The sequence below is a fragment of the Onychostoma macrolepis genome, chromosome 16 (assembly GCF_012432095.1).
Source record: "Onychostoma macrolepis isolate SWU-2019 chromosome 16, ASM1243209v1, whole genome shotgun sequence".
In the NCBI taxonomy this organism is placed as follows: Eukaryota; Metazoa; Chordata; class Actinopteri; order Cypriniformes; family Cyprinidae; genus Onychostoma; species Onychostoma macrolepis.
This window is the reverse complement of record NC_081170.1, coordinates 21,275,718-21,302,897: the sequence shown is the minus strand read 5'-3', so window position 1 is coordinate 21,302,897 and position 27,180 is coordinate 21,275,718. Positions and strand designations below refer to the sequence as shown.

The 27,180-nt window shown below is 37.9% G+C and overlaps 2 protein-coding genes across 7 annotated transcripts in view; one reads left to right on the top strand and one right to left on the bottom strand.

Annotated features, from left to right (window-relative positions):
- mrpl13 (mitochondrial ribosomal protein L13) overlaps window positions 1-27,180 on the top strand; it is a 57,001-nt gene that overhangs the window by 7,369 nt on the left and 22,452 nt on the right. Inside the window, exons 7-8 of one of the 3 annotated variants that reach the window (XM_058747756.1) lie at window positions 23,276-23,304; window positions 25,768-25,787. In XM_058747756.1, coding sequence (XP_058603739.1) covers window positions 23,276-23,304; window positions 25,768-25,772 — 34 coding nt within the window. In that variant the 3' untranslated portion in view covers window positions 25,773-25,787. Of the gene's footprint in view, window positions 1-6,102; window positions 6,260-23,275; window positions 23,305-25,767; window positions 25,788-27,180 lie in introns of those variants that run through there. The other 2 variants (XM_058747755.1, XM_058747757.1) reach the window with 2 other exon arrangements.
- The window catches only part of col14a1a (collagen, type XIV, alpha 1a), a 128,029-nt gene continuing 107,229 nt past the window's right edge, over window positions 6,381-27,180 (bottom strand). Inside the window, exons 40-48 of one of the 4 annotated variants that reach the window (XM_058747747.1) lie at window positions 22,783-22,836; window positions 19,199-19,252; window positions 19,045-19,116; window positions 17,173-17,208; window positions 15,297-15,363; window positions 14,989-15,177; window positions 12,855-12,932; window positions 12,176-12,331; window positions 6,381-8,918 (exon numbers count right to left, since the gene is read on the bottom strand). In XM_058747747.1, the coding sequence (XP_058603730.1) occupies window positions 8,644-8,918; window positions 12,176-12,331; window positions 12,855-12,932; window positions 14,989-15,177; window positions 15,297-15,363; window positions 17,173-17,208; window positions 19,045-19,116; window positions 19,199-19,252; window positions 22,783-22,836 (981 nt within the window). In that variant the 3' untranslated portion in view covers window positions 6,381-8,643. Of the gene's footprint in view, window positions 10,049-12,175; window positions 12,332-12,854; window positions 12,933-14,988; window positions 15,178-15,296; window positions 15,364-17,172; window positions 17,209-19,044; window positions 19,117-19,198; window positions 19,253-22,782; window positions 22,837-27,180 lie in introns of all 4 variants that reach the window. The other 3 variants (XM_058747748.1, XM_058747749.1, XM_058747750.1) reach the window with 3 other exon arrangements.

Below are 27,180 nucleotides of genomic sequence, written 5' to 3'. Positions count from 1 at the left end.
GAAAACTATATTGTTGGCTTTTTTTTAAAAATCAGCTTTGCCATCACAGAAATAAATGACATTTTAAGATATATTACAATAGAAAAGAGTTATTGTAAACTGCAATAATATTTCACAATATTACCGTTTTACTGCATATATGATCAAATAAATCCAGCCTTGAGCATAAGAGATGTTTTTCAAAAACAAAAAAGTTAAAAAAAATATCTAGATCAAGTACCCTCTGTGCTGCATGTTGTACACATGACAAAAAGACGTGTTTTAGAGGTCAAGTGCTGTGTATGACATGCATGCCTCATGAGATTTTTCTGCCTTGTTTGGCAGCACACACGAGATCCTCCAAGACATTTTTAATATCACTTGAGATTGTTATCACTGCTGTACTGCCGTTAAACGCCTCATGAACCCTTTACATCTGTGCAGACTGTCCCGCAACTATAGTCAATAAAGTTTCTCATCCTGAGTATTTCATTGGCTCAGCACATCTCCCCCGGCCTGTATTACTTCTGGACTTAATAGACAAAAGTTGTGGCATAGGAGCACTTTTTTTTTTTTCTTCTTAACCACAAAAAAAAAAAACAATCTCAGCATCCCAGCATTTTTAATGCAGGGGTTGTGTTTGTTTTCCAAATTATAGCATATGACTGATAGGAGCATTGCTCTTCCTGTGACCTTTAATGAACCTTTCTGTGCATGGCACAGATGACTGATGAATTCATTATAACCGATATCATACAAGTGTGATCAGATGAATCTCAAGGTATGAAATGGCTTTATAGGTGCTGTAGAAGATATTGAGATTTGGAAACTGCAGTCTTACTGCGGGAGGTATAAAAAGATGATAAGAGTCAGGTGTGGTGTGGCCCGAGGCTGCTTTGAGAAGCTTTCAACTGTCTCGCTTCAGCTCAAGGAGATTTACCCTCTCTCATATTCTGTAGATTTGATATTACTTTAGTGTTAAATCACTGAATGCTGAAAGGCAAGTGACACTCTTCCTCAGTTGGATTTAAAGGTAAGCAGTGTTGCTGCATTTCAAAGGCAGTTTGTTGTGCCAAAAGATGTACACAGGAAATTTATATGTAGTTTTACTAGCTAAGGAAAGGCAGAGTGCTATTACTCTTCAAAGTGACTTGTTATTTTCACCTGGCAAAGGATGAGTGACAATAAAATGTTCAACTATAAATTCCCTTCCTGTTAGATACATTCATTTGGTTCATTTATGCACATTATTTGATAGTTAGCAGCTGTGTCTTTCTTTGGCATGGATGAAGACCTCTAACCACCAAAGCAGCTTTTTTTTGCCTTGGTTTGAGCAATAGCCAACTAAAAAATTCTTTTAAGAACACTGATACATGTGGGCAGTGGAGAACTTGAATCCTCATTTTTTCTGTTCAGTCTGTTAAATATGTACGTTATACCTTGTCTTCAGCGTACTTCATGTAATTTCCAGTAATATTTTCCTTGTGTCTCCAGGATCTGTGAATCAGTACTCAAAACCGTATTAGAAGATGTATTGTATAATATTCATTCTTAATAATGAATAAAGTCTTCATGTTAAATTCAAGCTCATGGTTTATAGGGAAGGGGATCATAAACTACTGAATTAATTTAGGTTCTGATTCATTTTAAGAATCATTGTTCCTTAGAAGTTCTGTTAATGAATACTAGTACTTTCCAGGAATAAATATTTGAAAAAAAAAGTTTTAATAATAAGCTTAAATCATATATATATTTAATGACTATTCAGAGTCTTTTTAAATTTGGTATAATGCAGTAGGCCTATATATACTAAACATTAGTAATATACAGTAGTATATATTTATATAATTTACACATTCTCACCATTAGATGAAAGTGGTGTTGTGGTTGATTCACTAAAAAACAACTCCTAAGAATCAGTTGTTCAGGAATCGGAATACCTTTGATGCTTTTGATTCACTTGAAATGATTGACTCACAAGAGTCGATTGTTCAGGATTCTAAATACAGTAGTTGATTTGGGTGCTTTTGATTTCACTGAATTGACCCAAATCATAAGAATCAATTATTCAATAATCAGACTACACTAGTTGCTTTATCTGATTTTGTCATTGATAATCACCGTAGTGCTGTAAATTCAGTAACAGTGTTCCAGTGCCATTGAATATATAGTCATAGTAATTTTGGTCATTATGTTCCCAACCCTTATTACATATATGCAATAATTACTTGCATGATTGTGCAAGTCATTCACAAATCTTAAGGTTCTAAATTGACCAAAACCAAGGCTTTATGTCAGTGTTGGAGGTCATATGTCATTTATTTTTTCACTTTAAACCCCTCATGATCATGTAAAGTGTCAGAATATTACCTCATGTGAGGATCTGGTTTTCTCTAACTTGAAGGTTACTTGATGAACTTGAGGTTGTGCCTCCCTCAAAAAGGGTCGGGCATTGTTTCAATATCATTTATCCCACATTGTGTTTTTCTAGTTGATCCTGCTCCAGTCCAGGCAGCTGTTATTTGAGGTTCTAGTTCAAAAGTATGTGTGGTTGTTCTTTGTGTGTTGGTTAGTTTGGGGTCACTGTGTATTGCCCAGAGTTCATATTCCTCTCAAACAAACACAGAGGCAACCAACTGTGTCTCTTTATGCCTATATGGCTGGTTTTATTTGTTGTCCCCATTGTATTATTTCACACAAGCCGATTCCTCCTGAGGAGCCACATGGAGCGTGTAATTAAAACATATCGGCGGGAAGGAGACGACAGTGTGATAATGAGACAGGCAGACCTCCTGTAATTAAATTGGAGTAAAGCAACGTGATGTTTGTTTGGTAACATTTGATCGGCTGATAAGCTGGGGAGTCAAAACATCATCTTCCTCAACAGTCTGACCACAGCTGTAGTAAATATGAAATTAAAAAGACTGTAAATTTGACTTGCTTCAGCATTTATAGGGCATTAACTGGCTGGCAGTTTGATGTGTCCCTAGGCTCGAAGGTTTTGAGAGGCATTGCTGTATTTAATGTGGCTGAACCACAGTTCTTCTCTTCTGTGCCAAGAGATCTGAGAGTTTAACCTTATTTCACCCCTCATGTGTCTCTCTCTCTCTATCTCTCTCTGCATACACTGTCTCTTATGATTATAGAGCAATATGCAAATCTTAAATTAAATCATGTCATTTACATATGTCAGAATTAAATGCACAGCTGACGGTGACTCAGCCATTTGATTCCAGTGTCTTGTTGCTGTTATTATTTTAAGTGCTAAGAACAACGACTATACAAAGTTTTTCAAATATAAAAAACAAAGTATACTTTGGCCTTGAGGTTTTTGAAAAGTTCTACTCGACACATGCATCTTGAAACATGGTGCTGATGTGCAAGTCATGGCATAATTTAACAATTTAAAAAGTAGTGTTGATTAGTGTGTGCAACAGTGGCTCTTCATTTACACAGAATTAAAGTCTAACCTGATATTACCTAAAACATTGGCTTGATTCTTTTGCAGCCTTGTAAGTACCAGTATTTCCTTCAGGAAATGTAAATCCGCTTGGTTTCATTCTCTTGTAATAGAGTTGCTCTAATGAGAAACTTGGCTCCCAGCATGCAATTGGCTTTTTGGTCTATAGAGTTCAGTCAACAGTGAGATGTCGTCTGAAAATAATGAAAGCTTCCATTATTGTTGCACTCTTGGAAATGATTTAACTGCTGAATTAGTCGGTGGCATGGTAATGGCTAGTTGACATTTATTACAAGGACTTTCAATCTAACACGTTACAATAAGTTCGGCATGAAACTGAGTTTCTAATTGATTATTGATCGCTGATCTGTTTAAGGTTGTGAATTTGTATGCAACACGTCAACAATCAAAACCTGATTGGTTAGTATCTGACATTTGTAGTAGAAATACAACACATTCTTACAGACATAGAATGCCTGCAGTCATTTGAAATACCAGTAGCTGACATTTAGAATGTATTTATCAACTCAATCAGGTCCTTGTTTGAATCCCAATCTCTGGATTTGCTGAATTGCCAGTTGTTTTTACCACAGTACAGCACAAATATGCTGTTTTGTATGTATGCCAGTGCCTCGACAGCACAAGCATGAGTCCGAGATCTCTCAGATCTTTATGTTTCTCATACAGTGTTTGCCATGTATTATTTAAATACCTAGAAAAGCAATCCTCTCAGGTCTGTCTCTAAATGATGGAAGTGTTTAAAGATTCTGAGATGTTAGATCATTCTTGCCTTATTTTTGTAGGTTAAATTTTAATTACATTTGTGGGACTTGATGTAATTCATTCTTTTACTTCATGTGATTCATGCAACTCTGAACTGATAGTGTCATGAAAAGATGCTTTTATTAACTCGTCTTTGGCTTTATGTATATGTAGTGTTTAATTTTTAAATACAATTAATAGTAAAAGTGTCCTATAATCACTTATGTATGTGCATGTAGAGACATGAAAGTGGGAAATAATCATGTTAACACAAACTTCTAACATCATGTTAAAAATAAAGGCTGGCAGGCTAGTAGTTAAGAATCTGAAGGTACCAGACGGAACCTATTTATAAAATATCTGAAGTTATATATAGCCTAAATTCAGACATATTCCTTTTTTCATTATGATTCAAACTGCGAAATGCCCTTCAGTGTTGGGCATGGTAATATCAGCAGTGATCAGATGCCATCCTGAGGCAGTGCTTACAATGGTGACAAGGTGACACTGTTGTCATGGTGATGGATGTGTCTCTGAGTGAGACCCTTAATGTGGGTCAGTGTCATTACTCTGCGGGCCCCTGGGCCCCTGACCCCTCCGTCCCTCTCTGGGTCTGTCTCTGGCTGGACAGTGACAGGGTGTTGAATTTTTAACCTTGAGATGAAATTTCCTCAGTAGCAGATGGCATATCTACATGTGACATTATGGATATACTACTGTTCAAAGGTTTGGGGTTGGTAAGATTTTTTTCAGTGTTTTTGGAAGTTTCTTTTACTGACCTAAGCTGCATTTATTTGATGACAAACACAGTAAAATTGTAATATTGTGAAATATTACGAATCCAAAGTTCTGACATGAAACTTTAGATGGCGCATTCTGATAGGTCTAACTCATTCTGACATAATGACATTATCACATTGGTTCTTTTTGTATGAGCAGCCAATGAGCTTGCTCCTTAACATTCAAATACTTGACTAGTGCTTGCTGTAGCAGTTGCAGCACGCTTCAGAAACCCTCCACCTTCCCCAGCTCCACCTGTATAGATCTGCTATAGACCCAATGGATTCATGTATGCTATATGGGGGTTATTTCCGACAGTTGTCATGACCGAAATTAAAATAACTGTTTTCTACTTTAATACATTTTAAAATGTAATTAATTCCCTTGATGTTCCAAAGCTGAATATGTCTTCAGTGTCACATGATCCTTTAGAAATCATTCTAAGAAGTTGATTTGTTGCTGAAGAAACATTTCTTATTATTTTCAGTGTTCAAAACAGTTGAACTTCAATTTAACATATCCTTGGTGAATAAAATGTATTCATTTCTTTAAAAAAAAAATTACTGATCCCAAACTTTTCTACAGCAGTGTCTTTTTTCTTTTCTTGTTTTTTTTTTCTTTTTTACAGTTTCTAACCCACTGTAACTATATCACTGAAGTTTTAATTAATTGTCATATAAATGAGAGGAAGCACTATGGGATTGTCATGTCAAATTATGCATCGTCTCTCTGCTGACATTTTTTAATTGCTCTTACATGAATTGAGCACAATATTTTGATCTTTTATGCATACAATAAGGGTATAGTAATCTAAGCAGGGAAACTTTTTAATTAAAATTGAATACCGCTGGAAACAAATCACTATATTCATTGATTAATTGTTTTTTTGCTTCCAGGTTCAAATTCAGAGGCGCACCTGCGCGACTAACAGCTTTACAAAGTTGCCTACCCTCAGTTTAACTGTGATAATGTATTTGTTGACTACAATTTGTTCAAATCAGTCTGGAAGGTTTAAGTTCCTGTTTTGTTCCGTTGGTCATTAGCAAGCATTTCAATCTTAAGATGGCACAATAGTGTGCTTGAATATTGACTTCACTTTTCTGTCTATTGTGTGTTCACAGGCCAGAAGACTACAGGATGAAATGACTGTTATAAAGCAGTTCCCCAGATCTTGCGTTTAAGTCTGTCCAGGAGTTTGAGACTTGGAAATGTTTGTCTTTTTTAATATATTGTAAATGTCTCTCAATTATAAAAATAAACAGTCAATTTGTCAACTTTTGGTTATGTTTGATATTTAAGCATAAACGCATACCTAATAGAGATGAATTTCTGGATAATATGTATTTATCTAAACCTCAGCCAAGGTTAGAGAGGTTTAGTCGTGACTGTGTAGTAAATAGAGCTCAGATTCGTTGGCCTTTGCTTGTCTTGCAAATGGCTTTAGCAGCCTCTCTGAAGCCTGATCCAGCTCTAATTCAACTGCTGCTTCAGTCTTAATTAACTTCATATGGGTCTATAAGGCCTTTCTGATGCTACTTTGGCCTTTTGAAGTCTGCTTAACTCATTGTGTTAGGATGGAAACGAAACGCCCTTGTTAGTCACTGCTGCCTTTTGCGATGTTGGCATCGTCACGTTTCGTTTTTTATGGAAAGGTAAAATTGAGTTTGCTTGTAAAATGTGGTTTTATGAAGAAGGAACTTCAGAGCATGTTCCATTATTTGAGCTCATTAACCAAACATGGTTATTAAACAGAGAATCTGTTGTTTTAAATGTGAAATAAAATTTTGGGTGACCAGTTAGCACACAGAACAGAAAACCACAAGGGCCAGACGAGACATCATCTCGAGTCGTTGTTGCAGTACGGTTTTATTGGTTACAAAAACAAATAATAAAGTAAAAATAAATTACTTTGTAGATTCAAAGGTCTGGTGATGAGTCTTTCCACTGGCACCCGCTTTCGTTCTGAAAGGACGGTAGACCACAGGCCTAACTCTTAACTATTCAGGTCTCTTTCACAGTGAGCAGACCCATTGGAAACAGGACCACAGAGACACGGAAGGATGCCATGCTCAGCTCTTCTTTTATACAAAATCAATTTGAGAGCTTTCACTGCATCCCCTGCATGACACTTCATCTTACAAGACCATATGTAAAGGACGTTCACATAAATGTGTGATTAATACGATTACGATCCCGACAAAATGTGTGGTGTTACACAGGGAGTTACTGTGAAGTACTGTACCAGTGAAAAATTAGGTGATTAGGTTTGGTTCATTAATGCATTTTTAAGTGTGATTAAGAATTCAGCTTCTCATAAATAACTGCTAGTGATAAGAACATCAAAAGCATCAACGGAGGTATTATTTTTTTCTCTAAATAAAATAACTTAATAGCCAGTTCCAGATAACTGCAAAATGCTGTAAACATCTGTGAAATTCGTAACATAGTAGATCACCAATTTGCACTTAAAAAAATACACAAACTGTACACACACCCCCATTATCATTTACAAAAGATATGGAATACACAATTCAAAACCACTGCGCTGCAAAAATCATTTTGTTAATCAGCATTTTTGGTGTTTTCCAGTAAAAATATCTTTCTTAAATTATTTGAGGAACAAAATATTGGGACTTATTTTCGGAGAATAGATATTTTATTTTTATTAAGTTTATTTTTCTTGTAATTGGCCGATTTTTAAGCATAAATCTAGATTAAATTGAGTGAGGTTAATAAAATGTGATTATGACTAGGAAAGCAAATGCAATATATATTATTATTATTATATATCTTGGGAAGATTTGATATATATGAAATATATATCAAAACCAGTCATAAGTAGCAAAACCAGTCATAAGTAGCACGGGTATATTTGTAGCAATAGCCAAAAATACATTGCATGGGTCAAAATTATCGATTTTTCTTTTATGCCAAAATTCATCAGGATATTAAGTAAAGCTCATATTCCATGAAGCTATTTTGTAAATTTCCTACTGTAAATATATAACTTAATTTTTGATTAGTAATATGCATTGCTAAGGACTTAATTTAGACAACTTTAAAGGCGAATTTCTCAATATTTAGATTTTTTTTTTTTTTTTGCACCCTCAGATTTTCAAATAGTTATATCTTGTCCTATCCTAACAAACCATACATCAATGGAAAGCTTATTTTAATCAGCTTTCAGATGATGTATTAATTTCAATTTAAAATAAATTGACCCTTATGACTGGTTTTGTGGTACAGGGTCATATAGAATCATGCTTCTCTAGAGTGAGATATATTATAAAATATCACGGTGTGTGTGTATATATATAATTTATTTTTTATTTTTTTTAAATTATTTATTTTGAGTTGTGATATTTCTACTGGACAACCAGACAAAAAAATACTGCTTGCTTTTTTTTTTTTTTTTTTTTGCAGTGTTCCTCCTTTGATCTTGCTTTTCATCTCATTGGCTACATGCAGCCTCACAAAAGACAGAAAAGTCACTGGATGAATATCGGCACAGTTTCATTTTTCTAATCTTCTCCACAAACCCACCCCCATAAGGATGCATATAGCAGGCACTTTTCGGATTTCCCTCAGTCCTATCCTGCAGGATATTCTGATGAAAAGCGTTTGTATGTGGACGGTCGGTTTGCTGGGGCTGGCCACCCGAGCTATTTGGCCTTCACTTGCACTTCCAACTCATCGACGCTCTCCTCTTCGGTCGTGCTGCGGGAGAAGCGACGCGTGCCAGGTGACCTCATCCCCACCGTGTCACCAGGGTGGGCGGGGCCAAACCTGGCGGCATGGGGGTCAGGATAGCTGGGTTGATAGTACTGTGGAGGGTAGGCACGGTAGCCACCGTAAGGGTCCTCTTCCTCCTCCTCATCGTTGTTGTAGTTGGTGGCGGGGCCGTAGTTTTGGTAGGGGTTGGAGGGTAACTGTTGTACTATGGGTACATGGGGGAATTAGATCGGTTGCCATCTTTTTCAGTCACCACCACCAAGTGAGCAGGTGTCGAGTTAGCGAGAGGAGGAAACAGCAAAGAGATAAAGGCAGAAAAGTAAGTCAGAAAGAAAGAAGAGAGTTGTTACTGAGATCAGCTTAGTTTAGACAAAGGGGAAGAGGTTTAGCATGGCTCAGCCCCTGCTGGTATTAACACTACACCATCTACATTGGCAGAATGAATGCTAATATTTCATTCAAACATTTACTATTGTGACTGATTCATTTTGGAGATCTCTTTAAAGCACATTCTTGTGGTGCCATCAGCCAATCAGCATAATCATGCTGCTCTAGAGTGATTAGTCACATGGTATTTATGGCTCAGGTGATTGGCTCAAAAAATCTGGCTGCAGAATTGAGCAAAGATGACAAATATCAAATCATACTTTCAAGGAACATGCGCCAGCCAAGCAACTGACATTAAGACAAGCATGAATGGTAATGGATGGCTTTCTCCAGGTATTATAGATTGATTTAGATGTGAACTCTTAAAAATAAAAGTTCTTTATTGGCAACAATGGTTCCATGAAGAACCTTTAACATCCACGGAACCGTTTCCAATACAAAAAAAAAAAAGTTTATTTATAGTGGAAATGGGTTTTTTTAAATTATGAAAATGCTTTTTACACTCAAAAAGATTATTTTGTGTCATTTTCAAAATGCTTTGAATTCAGCATCTTATTTTTACTCGATTTGCTTCAAAATTCATCAGAATAATGTCAAAACACGGTTCACTAAAAAGAACCTTCAATGGATCTTCTGTGACTGTGAAAACCTTCCTTTGGAACCTTTATTTTTAAGAGTGAGGGTTGAAAACACTTTAGTTTGTCTAAAACTGAGGTTTGCACAATGCTCAGAAGGGTTAAAAAGGCATGGGTCTTCAATGGTGGTGACATTTTGAGGGTTGGGGGACCAAGTTATTGAGTTCTGGGATGTGTGGAAAAGACCCTCCCCGGATACAGTCTTTGGTTTTGGCCCATGGAAGGAGGTGGGATGAAGAAATGAAGGGGAGAGAGGAGAAGAGCAGGTGGCTCTCTACTGTTTCTCAGTAGTCATTCTCATACTGCGCTGGACCTTCACATGCAGGTGTGAGACAGTGACACCCCGGTAAGAGAGGAGAGAGACACTGCGGTAAGTGTGAGCTCAAAATAACCAACAGGATGCTCTCAGAAACACCTCGTCTGCCAGACTGTAATCTTTACATAGTGGCACTTCAAAAGGAGAGTCAAGGATTCTCAATAAAGCATTCAAATCTGGTCAATACACATAAAACTTACATTCTCTCATTAGAAATGAAGTATTATCCCAGAGAATGAGGGCTGAATAAGTTACAGAGCAATTTGCAATACTATTAAGCTGTGTTGCAAGATTTTATGCTGACTGAAAGCTTAAAGCTATAACCTTTATAGATCTTAAAAGTGTTGATGCAGTATTTCATCTATTGAGCGGAATATTACACTGTCATTTAATGGCCTTACATGGCAGAAACCCCAGAGAACATTAGCATTATTTTTTCACAATACAAAACTGCAATAATCTGTGAGGCGCTCAGTAGAAAGGTTTGCTATGATCTGATAAATCAATTATTTAAATGAGTGCTGTCCATTTCTGTCCAGTGCTTCTCGTATTAAAAACTGAAATGCTGAAATCTTGTAGGCACACAGCTCAATCTTATACTTTGATAGCATTTAGACTCCATGAGAAATTTATAAGTAGAATAACGGCTTGGGAAGGGCTAGTTTAATAGATGAAAATCTCTGAGTCAGACCACAAGCTTGTTTTAAAGCAATGGGTTTGCCATTCATTAACAGTTATGGAAATGCAATCTCAAGCGAGAATGTGCAAAGTACTTCAAAAGGCCGTGGAGAATAACAGTATGGAAGATGGTGTGGTATGTTCCCTCATCAGTTTGCTGTATGGTGATTATTATCAGTGAAGCCTGAGGCAGTCTTAAACTCACAGCTCAACGAGGACTCGTCAGAGACGCTGTTACCAGACTAACTCTGTAATTGGCTTTCAGATGTTCAGTATCCATGGTTACCTTGACAACTACATGCAGATTTCATTGGGTTTCATTCACTAACTGGGCATACGCACCTGTTTGTGCATAGAACTTGAATGTTTTCATTTGTCTGACTGTCTATCTAGCTATCCATCTGTCTATCACATCTTTTAATCCATCCATCTATCATTTGTACGGTCTCATATCATATTATATCGTATCCTATTATCATCTCATATTATCTTATCGTATTATCATATCATACCATACCGTATTGTATCATAACCATGCATTAATCCATCTATAGCATCCATCCATCCATCCATCCATCTGTCTATAGTGTCCATCCATCCACCCACCCACCCATCCATCCATCCATCCATCCATCCATCCATCCATTGTCTCATATCATATTATCGTATCCTATTATCATCTCATATTATCATATCGTATTATCATACCATACAGTATTGTATCATAACCATCCATTAATCCATCTATAGCATCCATCCATCCATCTGTCTATAGTGTCCATCCACCCATCCACCCACCCACCCATCCATCCATCCATCCATTCTCTCTCATATCATATTATCGTATCCTATTATCATCTCGTATTATCATATCGTATTATCATACCATACAGTATTGTATCATAACCATCCATTAATCCATCTATCTATAGCATCCATTCATACATGCATCCATCCATCTGTCTATAGTGTCCATCTATCCAATTCCATACCCACCTACCTAGCTCTGACAAGTTTTGCTTTTCTAGTTAAAAATTACAGTTGGATGAATTTCAGTTAATTTTGTTTGTACTTACTAATATTCTAATCCAAATGGCAATTGTATATCCTGTTTGGTTCTTCAATTCATATTCAGGAATCAGAGTGGAGAGTGGATTTGGCTTAAACTGTTTTTTTATATTGGTGTGTCAATGCTTGTGGGCGTATGTTATTCTAATTACAGCTCTGTCATTTAGAATAATCTGCATTCATCAACATACAAACAAATGTGTTCATATGTCATAAACTGTAGTGGAAAATTCATCTGAGAACCTTTTTTCATGCATACTAATTATTAGTGAATGATACCCACTGAAAGTACCTGTTAGAATAAAGTTTGAATGAAATTGAGAAACCATGACAGATAGAGGGAGTTTGGGAGAGAGAGGAAGAGAAGGAGAGGATTACCTCCAACATTGTATCCGATGCAGGAGTTCTGGTCACAGTAACCGGGGGGTCCAGCAGGACCAGGGCTACCAGGGATACCTGGACGTCCTGAGGTGCCTTGAATTCCAGGTCTCCCTGGAGAGCCCTGACTTCCTGTCCGACCTTCTCCAGGAGGCCCTGAGTGGGATAAGACATTGGGCATTAACATCTGCCTCACAAAACCCTGCTGAACTGGATTCCTTCCTCACAAAATACAAGTTTTAGCTTTTTCCAGTCCACATCCTTCTCAGATGTCACTGGCTGTTACAGCTATGTTGCTTCAATGAATCTCATTTGTGAAGAGTATTGATCAAAGCGCAATTAACAGCGAGCCGACACTGACATTTTTCAAAGTCTACCAACTAGCCGTACTGCTAAAATCGATATGAAAACATTTCTCCCTGACCCAAATATTGTTTCAATATCTGCTTGATATTCTAGACAGGAATCAAAGAAACCAAAAGCAGATCAAGATGTGTGCAGAGGTTATTAAAAGTTTGCAAGCTTGTGTTTTCTTTGACAGAGGACATTTAATAATGGAAACTCCTGTAGTCTGTGCAATAGGAAGACAATTTGAATTGAAATTAATTTTTTACTACTGGCTTGAGGACAAAGAAGTCATTGATTTTGACTTAAATGTAACATTTTAACAGTCTCTTACCTGGGGGCCCTGCAGGACCACGAGGGCCTTGTGTCCCGATCCCTGGACTGCCCTTCTCTCCTCTTTCTCCTGGGAGACCTGGACAAAGAGAGACAGGGATCTGTTACAACATGCAAACCCATCTGAAGAAGCTGTATCCTTTTCTTTCCATGTGATTTAACTTATTCCACACCTTTATGAAACCATAAGGGAAGAAATAAAAGACCTGGATGGTGTTAATAATACATTCTGATAGGTCTGATGTGGCTGATCTGTCAGTGGGAGCTACAGCAGAAGGGAATAACTTATTTAAATGAATGACAACCTAAATCGCAATTGTTTTCTCACACAACTCAATCAGAATCTATCTATAGTATCTTTCTTTCTTTAAGAAGTCAGCATTGGAATTGAAAACAGTAAGTTCCAATTGATCCAATTAACCTCTACTCGCAGATGCTGTAACTACACCAAAAAGCACATTGAAATGAATGGGAATAATAAGATTTCCTTGAAACATGGTTCATTTGTCCAAACGGTTGTCTCTAAGGGTCTGAACACTGAATGTAAGCAGCTTTTTGCCCCACAGGCAGTCTGATCTTCATCACCTCTGAACAACACTGACAATCTAAAAAAGAACTTCTGAATAAGATTCCTCATTATAGGCCCCATGTTAACACAAACAGACAAATATCCCCCCTATGTTATCCTTCATTAGCAGCTCTGTTTTGCACTGACTGCATCATAACCATGCTCTGCATATTCCTGCTTGACATCTGAATGTTTGAGTGCACAGATCCCTAAGAGAAGCAGTAATGATGGTGAAAAATCTCATGCTGAAACCTCAGGCTGTGTGTCAGAGCACTTCTAATTGAGGACAGGAGACTAAGCAGTGTGGACACTCACTCATGATAAAGACTCTGGCTGAGAGTTGCTCTTGGCAGGAAGGTCATGCAGATCTAATGCAATTTGTGTACAGTCTTATCCAGGGGATAGAAAGTTCCAGATTTTTTTGTTTTTAGTCACACAGAAAAAAAAAAATGCTTTGGACCAACTTAAAATAAATACACTTTTGTCACAGCCAAATTTATTAATTTTTCTCAAATTATATTTATAGTTTGGTTCAAACATTGATTTAATATTTATCAAAGATTTTTTTTAATATAAAGACCATACCATACTTAATGACTTTTTTAGACAAGCCAAAATGTTTAAAGCAGATCTAAAATTTTTTTTAGAACTTTATTTCACCATAAACATAACCTAAATCTATAATATGAAAGTATAATTTTCACTTAATATAAAAATTTAAAAAAATGGTTTGTTATTTAATGTTTATTTTATTTTGTCTTTTTAAAATATGCATCAAATTTGCTGTAACATTCTAAAAAAGATTCATAAAACCCTCACTAAACTGTTCTGCACATCAACACTCTGGTATAAAGCGAAAATACTACACAAATTTGAAACAAAACCATTTCTTTTACATTTTTTTTATGGAAAGTGTTATTTTAGACAAATTTTTAGATGGAGCTTTTAGGCAAACTGCTCGTTTCACTTTTTCAGTGCAGTTTGGGGTTGCTTAAGAGGCTGTCAACCTCAATTCAACCGTTACATACTAAAGAGACTAAAGCATTTGCTTTGTGGCATCTTTGAAGTAGTTGTTCTTGGCTTACTAACATTACCCATAAAAAAGAGTTACTAGTTTACATATTGTTTATGATGACGGGTGGTATTGAGGTTAGCCAGGGCTGTCAGCCAAGATGTTAACAAAATTTATCATGGATGGGGTCAGAGAGGTCTTACTAATGTTCAGTATTATTATAGCTACAAGATATCTGCTTAACCTTAACCTTAACCCTTTCTATCCAGCAACTAATCATCCCTCATACTATGTATACTAGACTAGCCCAGAACCCACTGGGCATTTTGTTTATGCATCTAATACCCTACTGACATATTCATTTTGCTATTATTATTTGCTATTTATATAACTCAGCTACTACTTTTCCACAATTTTATCTTCAAAACTTCTGTTTTAACTTTCCCCCAACAATTTAATGCCTACAAATTCAAAACACATGTTCATATTGTTGTATTCAGCAGTGTACAGTATCTAATGATGCAGTAGGTTATTATCACATTTAAAAATGTTTACCTCTCTCTCCTGGACGGCCATTTTGCCCACTGGCTCCAGGGAATCCTGGTCTGCCAGAAGGACCCTGCTCTCCCTGTGGCCCCGGAGGTCCCGATCGACCAGGCTCACCCGGTGGACCTGGTACTGTTCGTACCGAAACAGACTGACTGGGAATCTGGTTCAGAATAGAGTTGTAGCGAGACAAGTGACCTGAGGGGGAGGGAGAAAAAAATAAATTCACTTAGCGGGTCAGCCGTGACTTCCTGTGAGTCATGAATTTGGTAAAAGAGCGTCAAATCAAATAGTACATGTACACAAAATATACTCACTCTGAATTAGCTGTTCACAAACTTGTCGCGCTATGGCACGGACAGCGGCCTGAGACTGCATATCACCCTTCAAGAACAAACAACATGGGATTCAGATGAGGATGTACAGTATCACAGTTTTGTCATTTTAAGTTAAATATTATATTCATTTTAAACCTTAGGCACTGTGCGTAAGTTATGCACTAGGAGAGCTGCAAAAAAGAAACTGTACTGTAAAATTAGTCTGATTTGCCAGATCTTGATATTCTGTTTCCTCTATGCTGGGCGCATAAAAAGAGAGAGCCGCAAAAACGGAGACAATCAATAAAAAGGCAACATATTCTGTTTGCTCTGAAAGTCTGGACAGTTTCCTGAGGATGAGCTTTAGGGTGGTGAATTCTGACTCAGAAAGTTTCTCATATTGAGAACAACACCAAATGAATGTGTTCTTTTTAATAGGTCATTCTGATAAGTGGATTAGTGGATTTGTCCATTCCATTGAACATGTTAATAATAATAATAATATATAGTATTATTTATAGTATAGTATTTAAAAATGCAGGAAACAAGGAATTGTAATGTATAACTGTTCTGTGGCAATAAGAGGAAAACGGCCAGTTCTGGAGCACCATGATCTTAACATGAATGTTTGTAGTAATAAGTCATTATATAGCCTATACATTTTTTTTGAATATACAGTAGTTGGTCTTCTAAAAAAAAAAAACACCAAACAGGAGGACAAAATGTGGTCGGTATCACTCTCGGCATGATCACAGACCATTCACCGTCTGATGCAAATCTAACACAAAATGCAAAGAGCTGAAGAAAAGCAACCATTGCATTGTGATTTTGCCTGATTTCTTTCTACTGCATGAATTGTGAGAGTCAGTTTTTCATCAGTCTGCTGCTACAAAAAAAAAAAAAAAAAAATTCATGCTGCAACAATGAAAGTTTCTGAGGAAGAACTACAGTAGTCACAAACTTTGGATTAAGGTCCAATTCTCGCTATTAACAAACCATTAACTATGACTTAAACTCCTAATTTGCTGCTTATTAATTGTTAGAAGGGTAGTTAGGTTTAGGTATTGGGTAGGATTAGGGATGTTAAAATGCTAATAAGCAACTAGTTAATAGTGAGAATTGGTCCCTATACTAAAGTGTGATTTTATATTGCTGCATATTTAACTTGCTATTAAAGAGCAGCATTTTAAACTGAGCAACTACTTTGTTACTTGCCATGCTACAGGAAATAACAGTTAAAAAATAAATAAGTAAATGAATGAATACAACAATTGTGACCACACTCTGTGTCCATTCTGTGTGCTGATTAATTTTCCGACCCACTAGCACCAGTGTTAACACCTAAAAAGCAAGCATGCAGCCTGGATTAAGACCACAAGCTGCTATAATGAAAAAAATAAAAATAAAACCAACAACACACAAATACGCTTTAGCTGCTTTAAAGGAAGGCTAAGAGCCTGTACAACGTGGGTGTTTAATTCACCCAATTTAACACTCTCCACACACCCTTTGTGTGGTGGCTGGTACCACAGCAGTGGAGAAATTAGAAACGAAGAATGAAAACACAAATATTTTATTGTGTGGAAGCTCTGGACTCAGTCTGACTGTGAGGCTTGATAGACAGCTTTAGCTGTACCTGTGCTACTTCTAATGCTCCCGCAGCGAATGAATTAAAAACCCCAAGCATTTAGAGAGAGTGCAAAAAAGCAAAGGAGCTATAATTCAGCGCTGCTGCTGTGATTTTTATCAAGAGGCCTGTCAGCAAGCCTCTTAATCCTGCCGCTGATAAACCGCCATTATGTGCGCCACCCGAGTGCCACATGCCTCCACCCTAATCTAAACGCCATGACAGTTTAGATGCAGATTGGAGACTCACTCTCTCTCCTCGTTCGCCTTTGGCGCCGGCAGGCCCCTGCAAAAGGAGAAAAAGAAAGTGAAGACAAACATTTGAGAATTCACCGATTGGAGAAGAAAAAGGCAAAAAAGTAACACAAAGACATTAATGACCGTTTGGAGAGGGGGATTTGAATGTGAGAGCGGACTAAATCGATCACGGATGGAACGCATGAGCCAAAAACATAAAATGGATGCGTCACTGACCTAATGTGTTGGAAAACAGACTGGGATTTGTGGCCAGAGTGCCGTGGCTGCTAAACAATTCTGATATCATAACATCTGGGTAAAAATGAGATGTAACCCTGAGACGGACTCATTGGAGGCTCACTGGGACTCATCGTGAGGATATGTGGTTATTGTGCCAGACTGTGTGAGAATATGATCATAGTTTATTTAAAGTCCTGCATGTAATTTCACACATCGGAGTAGGAGGTTATGGCTCTATATCTATATTGTAGTAGAATTAACAAAGCCCTGCTCTTCTATAAACTGGGCCACAATTGGTCATAAACTTGTCATCTTACTGACAATCTCTTTTCCAGGGCTTATAAAAAGAAAGACGTACAGGTTTCAAATCAGTGTTGAGAGGTTACACTGCAGTCGAGCTCTGCAGATGTTCCTCAATGACTGCGCTGGAGCATATGGTTCTACTTTACAAATCTATGAGAACAAATGCAAGGTAATAGAGCTCCAACTTATAAAGGTGTCACTCAGCAGGAAACTTATAGAGACTGACGTTAATTCAGAATCCCTTGTGCTTCTAATATACAAATGGGAAACAAACATTTCAGTCAAAGGCTCTGTGCAAACAATATCTGAGGTTTCTCAGTTTGTAGGTCTCTCTCTGACTGGTCGGACTGTATAAGATAGATCTTTGCGGGCTGAAACTGAGCTACAGTGAGCCTAAGAACTAAGTGCTTCAAAGCCAAATCTCTACTCATGTGGATCTGTCTGCTCCAGCATTCGTAACTGATTTCTAGGCATGAATAAAGTGACTGTTCATGATAAATACTGTTGGTGGATTTCTACCTTCTACACACGTGGACTCAAAGCAGAAATCACCCTGCTGAAAGGTTCAGGCTAGTTAGTGCAGGTTTGGTGTTACTCTAGCTTGAGGATGTCCAATCCTGCTCCTGGAGGGCCACTATCTCAAACACACCTGAACCAGGTAATGTAGAAACTTCCACGTGTGTTGAAGCAGGTTGGAGGTCCTTCAGGAGCAGAATTGGACACCTCTAGTCTAGGTATTCTGTTTACCAGCAAAACCTGGTTGGCCAACGTCTTTCTGGTGAATATGGTTAACTAAGGCAAAGTTTAACAGTAAGGATTGCTCTGTTGGCACCACGGCAATGGTAAAAGTTGTAAGTTGGCGTAAAACCCTCTTGTGTTTGCCCTGGACCAGCAGGCCATCCTTATTGTTGAGCCTTGCCAAGAGAAGCCTAATGAGAACATCAGCATATCACCACCAAATCATGCAGTTTTTTATTAATCAGGTATATTCAATATCAGTTGAGTGGGGAACCAAAGGACCAATTTGCTTTATGACCTCAAAGTATAGGTCTCTATACTCTGGTCTCCCTCTTTTCAGCTTTGGTGGTCTGGTACTTCAGTGAGAATAATGCTGGAGTCTGACAATCAAGAGAATGAGTCAGCAGTGGGACAGTCTGCCAGAATTCAATGTTCCTTCAACTTAACAAGAACTCCACAAAACCACGTTTATAGAACTCACCCAAACACTTTACCTTTTGATTAAGTACAGGGACACAGACTTAATTATCAGCTGATGCCACAACTTGCAGTCTACAATATATGGATTTTAATTTATTCAACATGATTGTAATGCAATACTCACAGGTGCCCCCTGATCACCAATTTGCCCTGTAGATCCACTTGGTCCTGGAGACCCAGGAGCTCCAGGGCTTCCCTAAAATGAGATATTGAGAAGACAAAAGGTTCATGACTAAGTCTCAGAAAGACACAAAGAGTGATTTTATCATGTTATATACCATTGGTCCTGGTGGGCCCTGTCTTCCCTGGGGTCCATCCTTACCCGGTAGGCCCTAAAACGAAAGAATTTTGATGACCACAATGCTTTGTTTAAAATAAAAAAAATAATAAAAACTGTGGTATATCAATATAAATACAACATAGCATCTCCTTTAGCACATTTGTGTGAAATCGTACAATGCGAAAGTCCCAATTCTCATAACGGAATCTAAGAAACGTTAAGCTGAAATGAAGATAACACATTATGAAGTGCCAGTGCTTCCTGTACAGCTTTTCTTCAGCAAAATAAATCATTACCCAAGTTGTGAATGTGAGTTTGTATTCCGAAATAAATGTGATGAGATAAAAACTGCAAAATAATGTTGTTGTGGGCTGCACGCAAAAACAAACATACAGCGAGAGGAGTCTAGTCTGATTCACAAACAAATGACTCAAATGACTGAAACACTCCAAAAGACAAACTCACAATTTACCAGTTTGAATCAGCCTGACAAAACTCACTGAATCTATCAGTGACTCACTAAATGAACAGCATGTGTTTAACTCTGGCTGACCTCTGCACACTGGCAGCATGAACTTTTTTTGGAGCAGTTCAACAGTCAACGATTCCAATGCAAAAGACCAGATACACAAAGGCTAACAGCAAAGTAACAGAACAGGTGGAAATGTGTTTTAACTGGAACATCCATTCCACTACTGTTTTTATTGTAGAATACTGGGATGCACCTGAAGTACCTCAGTAGGGGATAGACTCAACAACAACAAATTACTGTCAGATCTGTCTGCACAAATTATATAATGCGGTTCTGGCTGCTTCCGTTTAGCCAGTGATCCAACTGAGTCTAAGTGTTCTTCCACTGAACATGCCTCATTGCCCTAAATATCAGGCTCTTTTGGGAAACAGGCCAATGGAGGGAAGGGAAAACAATGTAACATTTAAATCGCCTCAAGTGTAACATACTTTTGGAGTACCACACTTCAAGAGCATAAAGCCACAGAATAGTTTGAGTGCACGCAACATATACAATCCCATATGAGTGCTTGAGGTCACAGAAGTTTTACTCTCACAGAAGCTATGTGTGTGTCGAGGTGGATAAGAACCTCCCTCAAGAAGGAGTCATGGTGGAAGCATGCTGTAAACACCTCTTTGCTTTGTGCGCATATTCAGTGAGGCCAAACACACCATTTATTCACTGCAACAATGGCATGCCAGAACTAGAACTACATATAAATTACATATCATTTTAAAATGTAATTTATTTCTGTGATGGCAATGCTGAACTTCAGACTTCTAGGATTTAGTTTCACATGATCCTTCAGAAATCATTCTAATATGCTGATTTGGTGCTCAACTAGCTTTTCATATTATTCTCAATGTTCGAAATGGTGGTGGAAACCATCATCTTAAAATAATCAAAACGTTTTCACCAGTTTTTCACCCGTTGAACACAAGAAATAACTGAACCATTTTCATTTATATTATCCAATATAACAATAAACTTTAATTATATTCAGAAATTAATTAAACTTATCAACTCTTTTCTGCATTTAGAGACCTTATTAAATTCACATTATTGCATATATAATATATTGTCAGTCCCACTTTTTTTGGCAATCTAAAACTTTCACCTCTTTGTACCACACTTTGTACAGTTGTTCAGTTGCCTCCATGAAATCTGTTTGTACGTGAAAATCCCAGAAATACTGAATAATTTCTTCAGCACTTCACTGTGTGCCGCTTACAGGCAAGACAACCCGTTAGTTAACCTTGGAACTGTAGTAATATTCTTTTACAAATGTTCTGTTTAGAGATTATCATAAGTTCAAAGCCAAACATCTGCTTTCTTTGTTAAACTGTCATAGTGAGTTACTGTGTATGAAACCACAGCAGATTTATCCCTCAGCCTGCTTTAAATCAGCTCAGTAAGCAGCAGTGTGGTCTGAACACCTCCATTTGCGCTCCTTGTTTTTCTTTTCTGATGCAAAATGACAGATTTAGTCAAACATTTCCACTCAGGCTGCTCATCACTAATCAGAGACGGCGAACTTGCACTCTCTCACTACAACATTAACATTTAATTACACCACACGGCTTTGGGAATGGTAATCGAATAACCACCTCATGCATATTTTTCATTACAGTTCACAGAATGAGTCTAGTGTTCCTTTTTTCAATCTTAATCTGTATAGGCTACATACGTATATGCGATTCCTCTCTTTTATGAATAGCGATATTAAACATCTCTCTATCTGTGACAACACATGCAGCGCAAAACACCTAGGAGGCAATTATATTTCAAGTGTTACATGTGAGATTATACTAAAATCATTTTAAGGATCTGTGAATCACATGTGTGTGTTGACCGAAATGTCAAGTAAGGCTTTGTTCACAAGTTGCTTAATTTGGTTTGGAGACGAGGAACAAAATCAATAACGAAAACAAACACGTTGAGCGCTTATTATGACAGTCTAGCGGGACAGATCTGATTAGTTCAGGTTGTGGTGTTATTGACTAGCAGTCCTGTAAATTGAATCTGTGAGTCAGGGCCTCCATCAGCGTAATCAGATCTGTTCAGGCACAGAAGAACACATAAGCTTCATTTGATAAGTCGCCCATGTGGAATCGTTCTTGTCTACGTCATGACTGAAAGTGCGTTTACTTAATAATATCACTCAGGCCATCAAAGTTAACTCATGCATTAAAGCAATAATTATGAATTAATTATTCAAAAAACAGTGGTTTAAAAATGAATGCATTAATGAAAAATTAACGCAAATGAACAATTTATGCCCCCTAACCCTTATGTAAATTCCGTAGTAAGTAATTTTCCTTCCAGTGGAAGTTTGAAGTACCACTTAAACGCAAGGTGTATTTTTGCAAATTCTGCAGGGGATCATCCCACCTCCCATGGCAAGAACTGTTCATGCAGGATGGAGTGCAAAGAATGGAAAAGTACACAGGGGTTTCCATATGCACTTTTAACAGATGCTAAAAAAATTGAGATGTATCTGTATGACTGTTTAAAATAAAATATTTAAATTATTTTAATAAAATAAAATCACAAACAATTATCGGTAACACTTTACAATAAGGTTCATCAGTTCACATTAGTCAACTACATTAGTAAACATGAACTAAGAATGAACAACACTTCTAGCATTTATTAATCTTAGTTAATGTTAATTCCAGCATTTACTAATGCTTTATTAAAATCACGAGTTGTGCTTGTTAACATTAATTAATGCACTGTGAACTAACATGAACAAACAATGAACAACTCTATTTTTATTAACTAACATTAACACAGATTAGTTAATACATTAACTAATGTTAACAAATGACACCTTATTGTAAAGTGTTACCCAATTATCTTAATTGACTGAATGCTTTAAAATGAAATCAATTAATAAATAAAACGAAAAGTTACACTGAAAATTTACATAATTTGAATGGGAAAAGACAGTCAAAACCTTACAGTAAAAACCTGTTAATTGGTTACTACTAATTAGTAACAGTTTTTGGAAGCAATTTACAATGAAAAACCATAAATTGACATTTCTCAGAATTTCTCAGAACGCTTACTCTCTGTCCTGGAGGTCCATCTCGACCTGGTCCTCCACTGGCACCTGGTACCCCCTGAAAGTAAATAAACAAGACAACATAATCAATGACAGACATAGCTGTTTACCAAATGTGTGGCCTTTGCAGAGTAATAAATGTTCAGCCCTATTGTTTCACGTGGCCACTGGCACACACAGAACGTCTTTCATTCTCACCGGCTACGATATTGACATTATCAAAGTGCTCAATCTCAAGGTTGAGGAGGTAATCGAAAGTGAGGACAGTTTGTGTGATCTGAGTCATTGTGATCTGAAGAGCTGCTCTGCTATGATATCTTGCATAAAAAGAACATAAACTCTAGCATAGTCCTTGAAGATCAGAGTGTTTTTGTACCCACAATGAAAATCAATTCCAGTCCATTGACTTACATTGTATGAAACCCATTGACTTTCATTGTAAGGACAAAACCATTTGAAAGAAACATTTTTAAAACATCTTCTTTTGTGTCCCACAGAACTAACAAAGTCATACAGATTTGGAAGGGTGAGTAGAACTATTTTTTGGGTAAACTGTCCTTCAAAGCACTAAATTCACAAGAAACACCAGGACTGTGACACAGTTTGAAATGTCTACTACAGACGTCACTGCTTCCATCTCAGCGATTAGCATTTTCCAGCTCCCACTTGCATAAAGTTTCTCTGCTTTTTATGGCTGTCACCACTTGCATCGCTCTTTTAACAATCCCATAATCCCCTGCACAAACCTGCCACTCAGCACCTACAGAGCATGAAAATGCATGCTCATCTCCAGGTGAGCATGTACAAATATGTTAATTTAGTTGAAACCGTCTTCATAATGATTTGATATGATTCTATGAATCAAGAAGTTCAACTCAGCATCACCCCATCTATCAGCACCACACACACACTAAAATGGGCTTCATCGTTTCATCACAAGTGGACTCATAATTCTGAAACTGTGTGTGAGGGTACCCATAACAGTATTATATACGGGGCTCTCAGCGCCAGCGGCAGAGACAGACCATGGGAAGAGATGCAGCACATGATATGGAGGACTGGCAACCGGCAGCCAATGAATATAATTCACAGGCTGACAGGATAGATTAGCCCTGTGTGAGAACTATGGGTGTCTCTGCTGCAGTACGGCAAAGACCACTTCCTCCTTACTGCCAACATAACTCTGAAAGAACTCTATACCGGCTGCTAATGGAAGTGAGTGTGCGGATGGCCCCTCTGCTTAAAGGAGGATATCCATCTCAAGCCTAGACATCTATACTGGAAGACTGAGGAACGTGTGTGTGTGTGTGTGTGTGTGTGTTTGTACTTTGACCACTGGAAAAGCCAAGATGTTCTTTTCGTCACCCTGGAGAACTCTAGGGGATTTTTCCTGAGTGGTTGTCATTGGCTTCACATCAAACAGCGATTCCTCAACAAATGGAACTGTCACTGTGAATGTTTTAGAAGCCTTTTGGTGACACTTTCAGCAGAAATCTTAAAACCAGCAGTTGGTTGTCACAGAAAAGAGAGAATTTTAACAAGCTTGTGAAAGAGGCTTTAGAAGCATAAAAGTCGAAGACATCTGCTTGAGGCAAAACTATGAATTCCATCCTGCCTGCTTAGAATTGTCTTTTGAGTTAAGGCACATTGGATTCTCCCTCAAATAAGATCTTAATATGATAATTTTCTTGTCAAAATGCTTCATTAGGTAGAGGAGTGTGGTGGACTGAAATGAGTAGGAAGAGAAGCTGGGTTTGGTTTCCCAATGTACACTAAGTTTCAAATGTTTGGGGTCGGTAAGATTTTTAAATGTTTTTGAAAGAAATCTCTTATGTTATTTGATCAATAATACAGCAAAAATGGTAATAGTGTTCCATTCAGAAATCATTCTATTATGCTGAAATGGTGCCCAACCATTTTATTTTGTATTAGCAGTGTTGAAAACCGTTGTGCTGCTTAATATTTTTGAGGAAACCATGATTTATTTTTAAAGATACTTTGATGAATAGAAAGTCCCATTCAGCTTCAACATTCCACTCTCTCCTAGCCTCATTTGATCTTAAACGGCTTACCACCACAGGAGCTCACAAGTCAGGAAAACAGCTCAACCTCATTTGGTGAAACCTCTGCACATTTATGATAATTTCTTCACTACTTTTGGTTTACAACTTACTTCTTGTGTGCCACCAACCCTTCTGCCAGTTGCATTCAGATAAAACCTGCTCCCTTTCTCCTTCCAAACGTTCCACAGTTGTGCCATCCTGTCTTCAATCTCCCACACAATTCTCATCACTGGATGCGAATAGTGCCACAGACACTTTATGCTCCACTTTCACTTCTTGTCTAGACAATATCTGTCCTCTCTCCTCTAGGCCAGCACATTCTATTCCCTCCAACCCCAGATTGTCTGATGTTCTCCATGAACACTGCTCCAAACAAATCCAGCTGACCTGAGTATGTATCAGTCACTGCTTTCTTTTTTCTTTTTTTTTTCTTTTTTCTGTAATGGTCCACACTGCCAAAACTTCATATTTTCACAACAAAATCAACAGCTACACGCAAACTCTTCAAAACATTCAACTCTCTCCTCTGCCCCCCTCTGCCATTTCCCACAACCTCTTTAACAGCTGATGATTTTGGCAATTTTTAAATACAAATCTAGAATCATCAGCAGTCAGTTTTTCAGTTTTCACACAGAGTAGCCAACCACATCTACAGCCAACAATCTCCTCTCCTCATTTTCTCACAGAGGCAGAAGTATCTAAACTTCTCCTCTTCAGTCATCCTCCACCATGCCCTCTTGTCCCCATTCCCTTACACCTTCTGCAAGCCATTTCTCCTACACTTTTACCAGCACTCACACACAACATCAACAACTTTCCACACTCGGGTAACCCCACTGCTTAAAAATTACACTAAACACCTCCCATTAATTCTAAAAACACATAAACAAGTTGTTTTCAACCAGGTATCATCTTTTCTTCCACAGAATAACCAGCTGGATGAGAGACAATCAGGTTTCAAAAGTGGCCATTTGAATGAGACTGCATTAATGTCAGTCACTGAATCCTTGCAGATTGTGAAAGTTCTAATTTTTCTGGATCTAACTGCCACTTTTGACACTGTCAATCATCAGATCCCTCTGTCCACCCTCTCATCGCTAGGTAACACAGAAACTCTACTCTTCACTGGTTTGAATCCGATACCTCATAGGTATTTCAGGGTTGCCAGGAGGGGGGTTCCCACAGGGTCGTTCCTCAAGGATCAGTTCTTGGACCCCTTCTCTTCTCCATATACACTACAACACTGGAGACTACCATATAGGCACATAGATTCTCCTACCATTGCTATGCTGATGATGGCACACAGCTTTATTTTTTTATTTTTTTATTTCAATGAGATGATCCAAAGATTGCTGCATGGATCCCAGACTGCCTGGCAGGCGATCTCGGCATGGATGAAAGAATATTACCTCCAGCTTAACTTAGCAAAGACAGAGCTTCTCGTTTTCCCTGCCACTCCAGCTGTACAGCACAATTACACCATCCAGCTAGGTTCACCAACAATTATCTCATCAAATTTGGTCAGAAATCTTGGGGTAATTTGTCATGACCAGCTGTCCTTCAAAGACAGCATGATCATGTAGGTTTGCTTTGCACAATATCAGGAAGATCAGGTCCTTCCTAACGGAGCATGCTGCACAACTTCTTGTCCAGGCCCTTGTGACTTCTAGGATGGACTTTTTTAATGCTCTTCTGGCTGGACTTCCATCATGTGCAATCAAACCCCTACAAAGGATTCAGAACCAGCAGCACAACTAGTCTTCAAAGATCCCAAGAGAGCCTACGTCACACCTCTCTTTATCTCTCTTCACTGGCTACCGGTTGTGGCTTAAATCAAGTTCAAGACACTGATACTTGTATCAAGAACAGAGTTTACATCCCCTCCAGAAGCCTGAGGTCGGTAAGTCAACAGCACCTTCACAGTACCATCACAGAAATGCACAGTCTTTTTCCAGAACATGTTCATTCACTGTTCCTTGCTGGTGGAATGATCTTCACAACCCTATCCGGATCACTGAATCCCTGGTAATATTTACCGACCACAAACTTTTAAACAGTAATGTAAATAGTAAATCTAAACTTGTCAAGTCCCATCTGATGTTTTCACAAATGTTTCCCAGTTAAAGCCACATGGAACACCATATTACCTTACATTTGGGACAATCAACAAGCAACCAATACTCCAACATTTCTGTAAATCTGCACATTGTCAGATCAACCAACCCACCAGTCACAGTGGCATAGAAGTGCTGCTTCCTCTCACATGTTTTTTTCATCTCAATTTTGCAATTACCCCCTCATATTCATTCCTCAATTACAATACAATGGGCAAGGGGAGC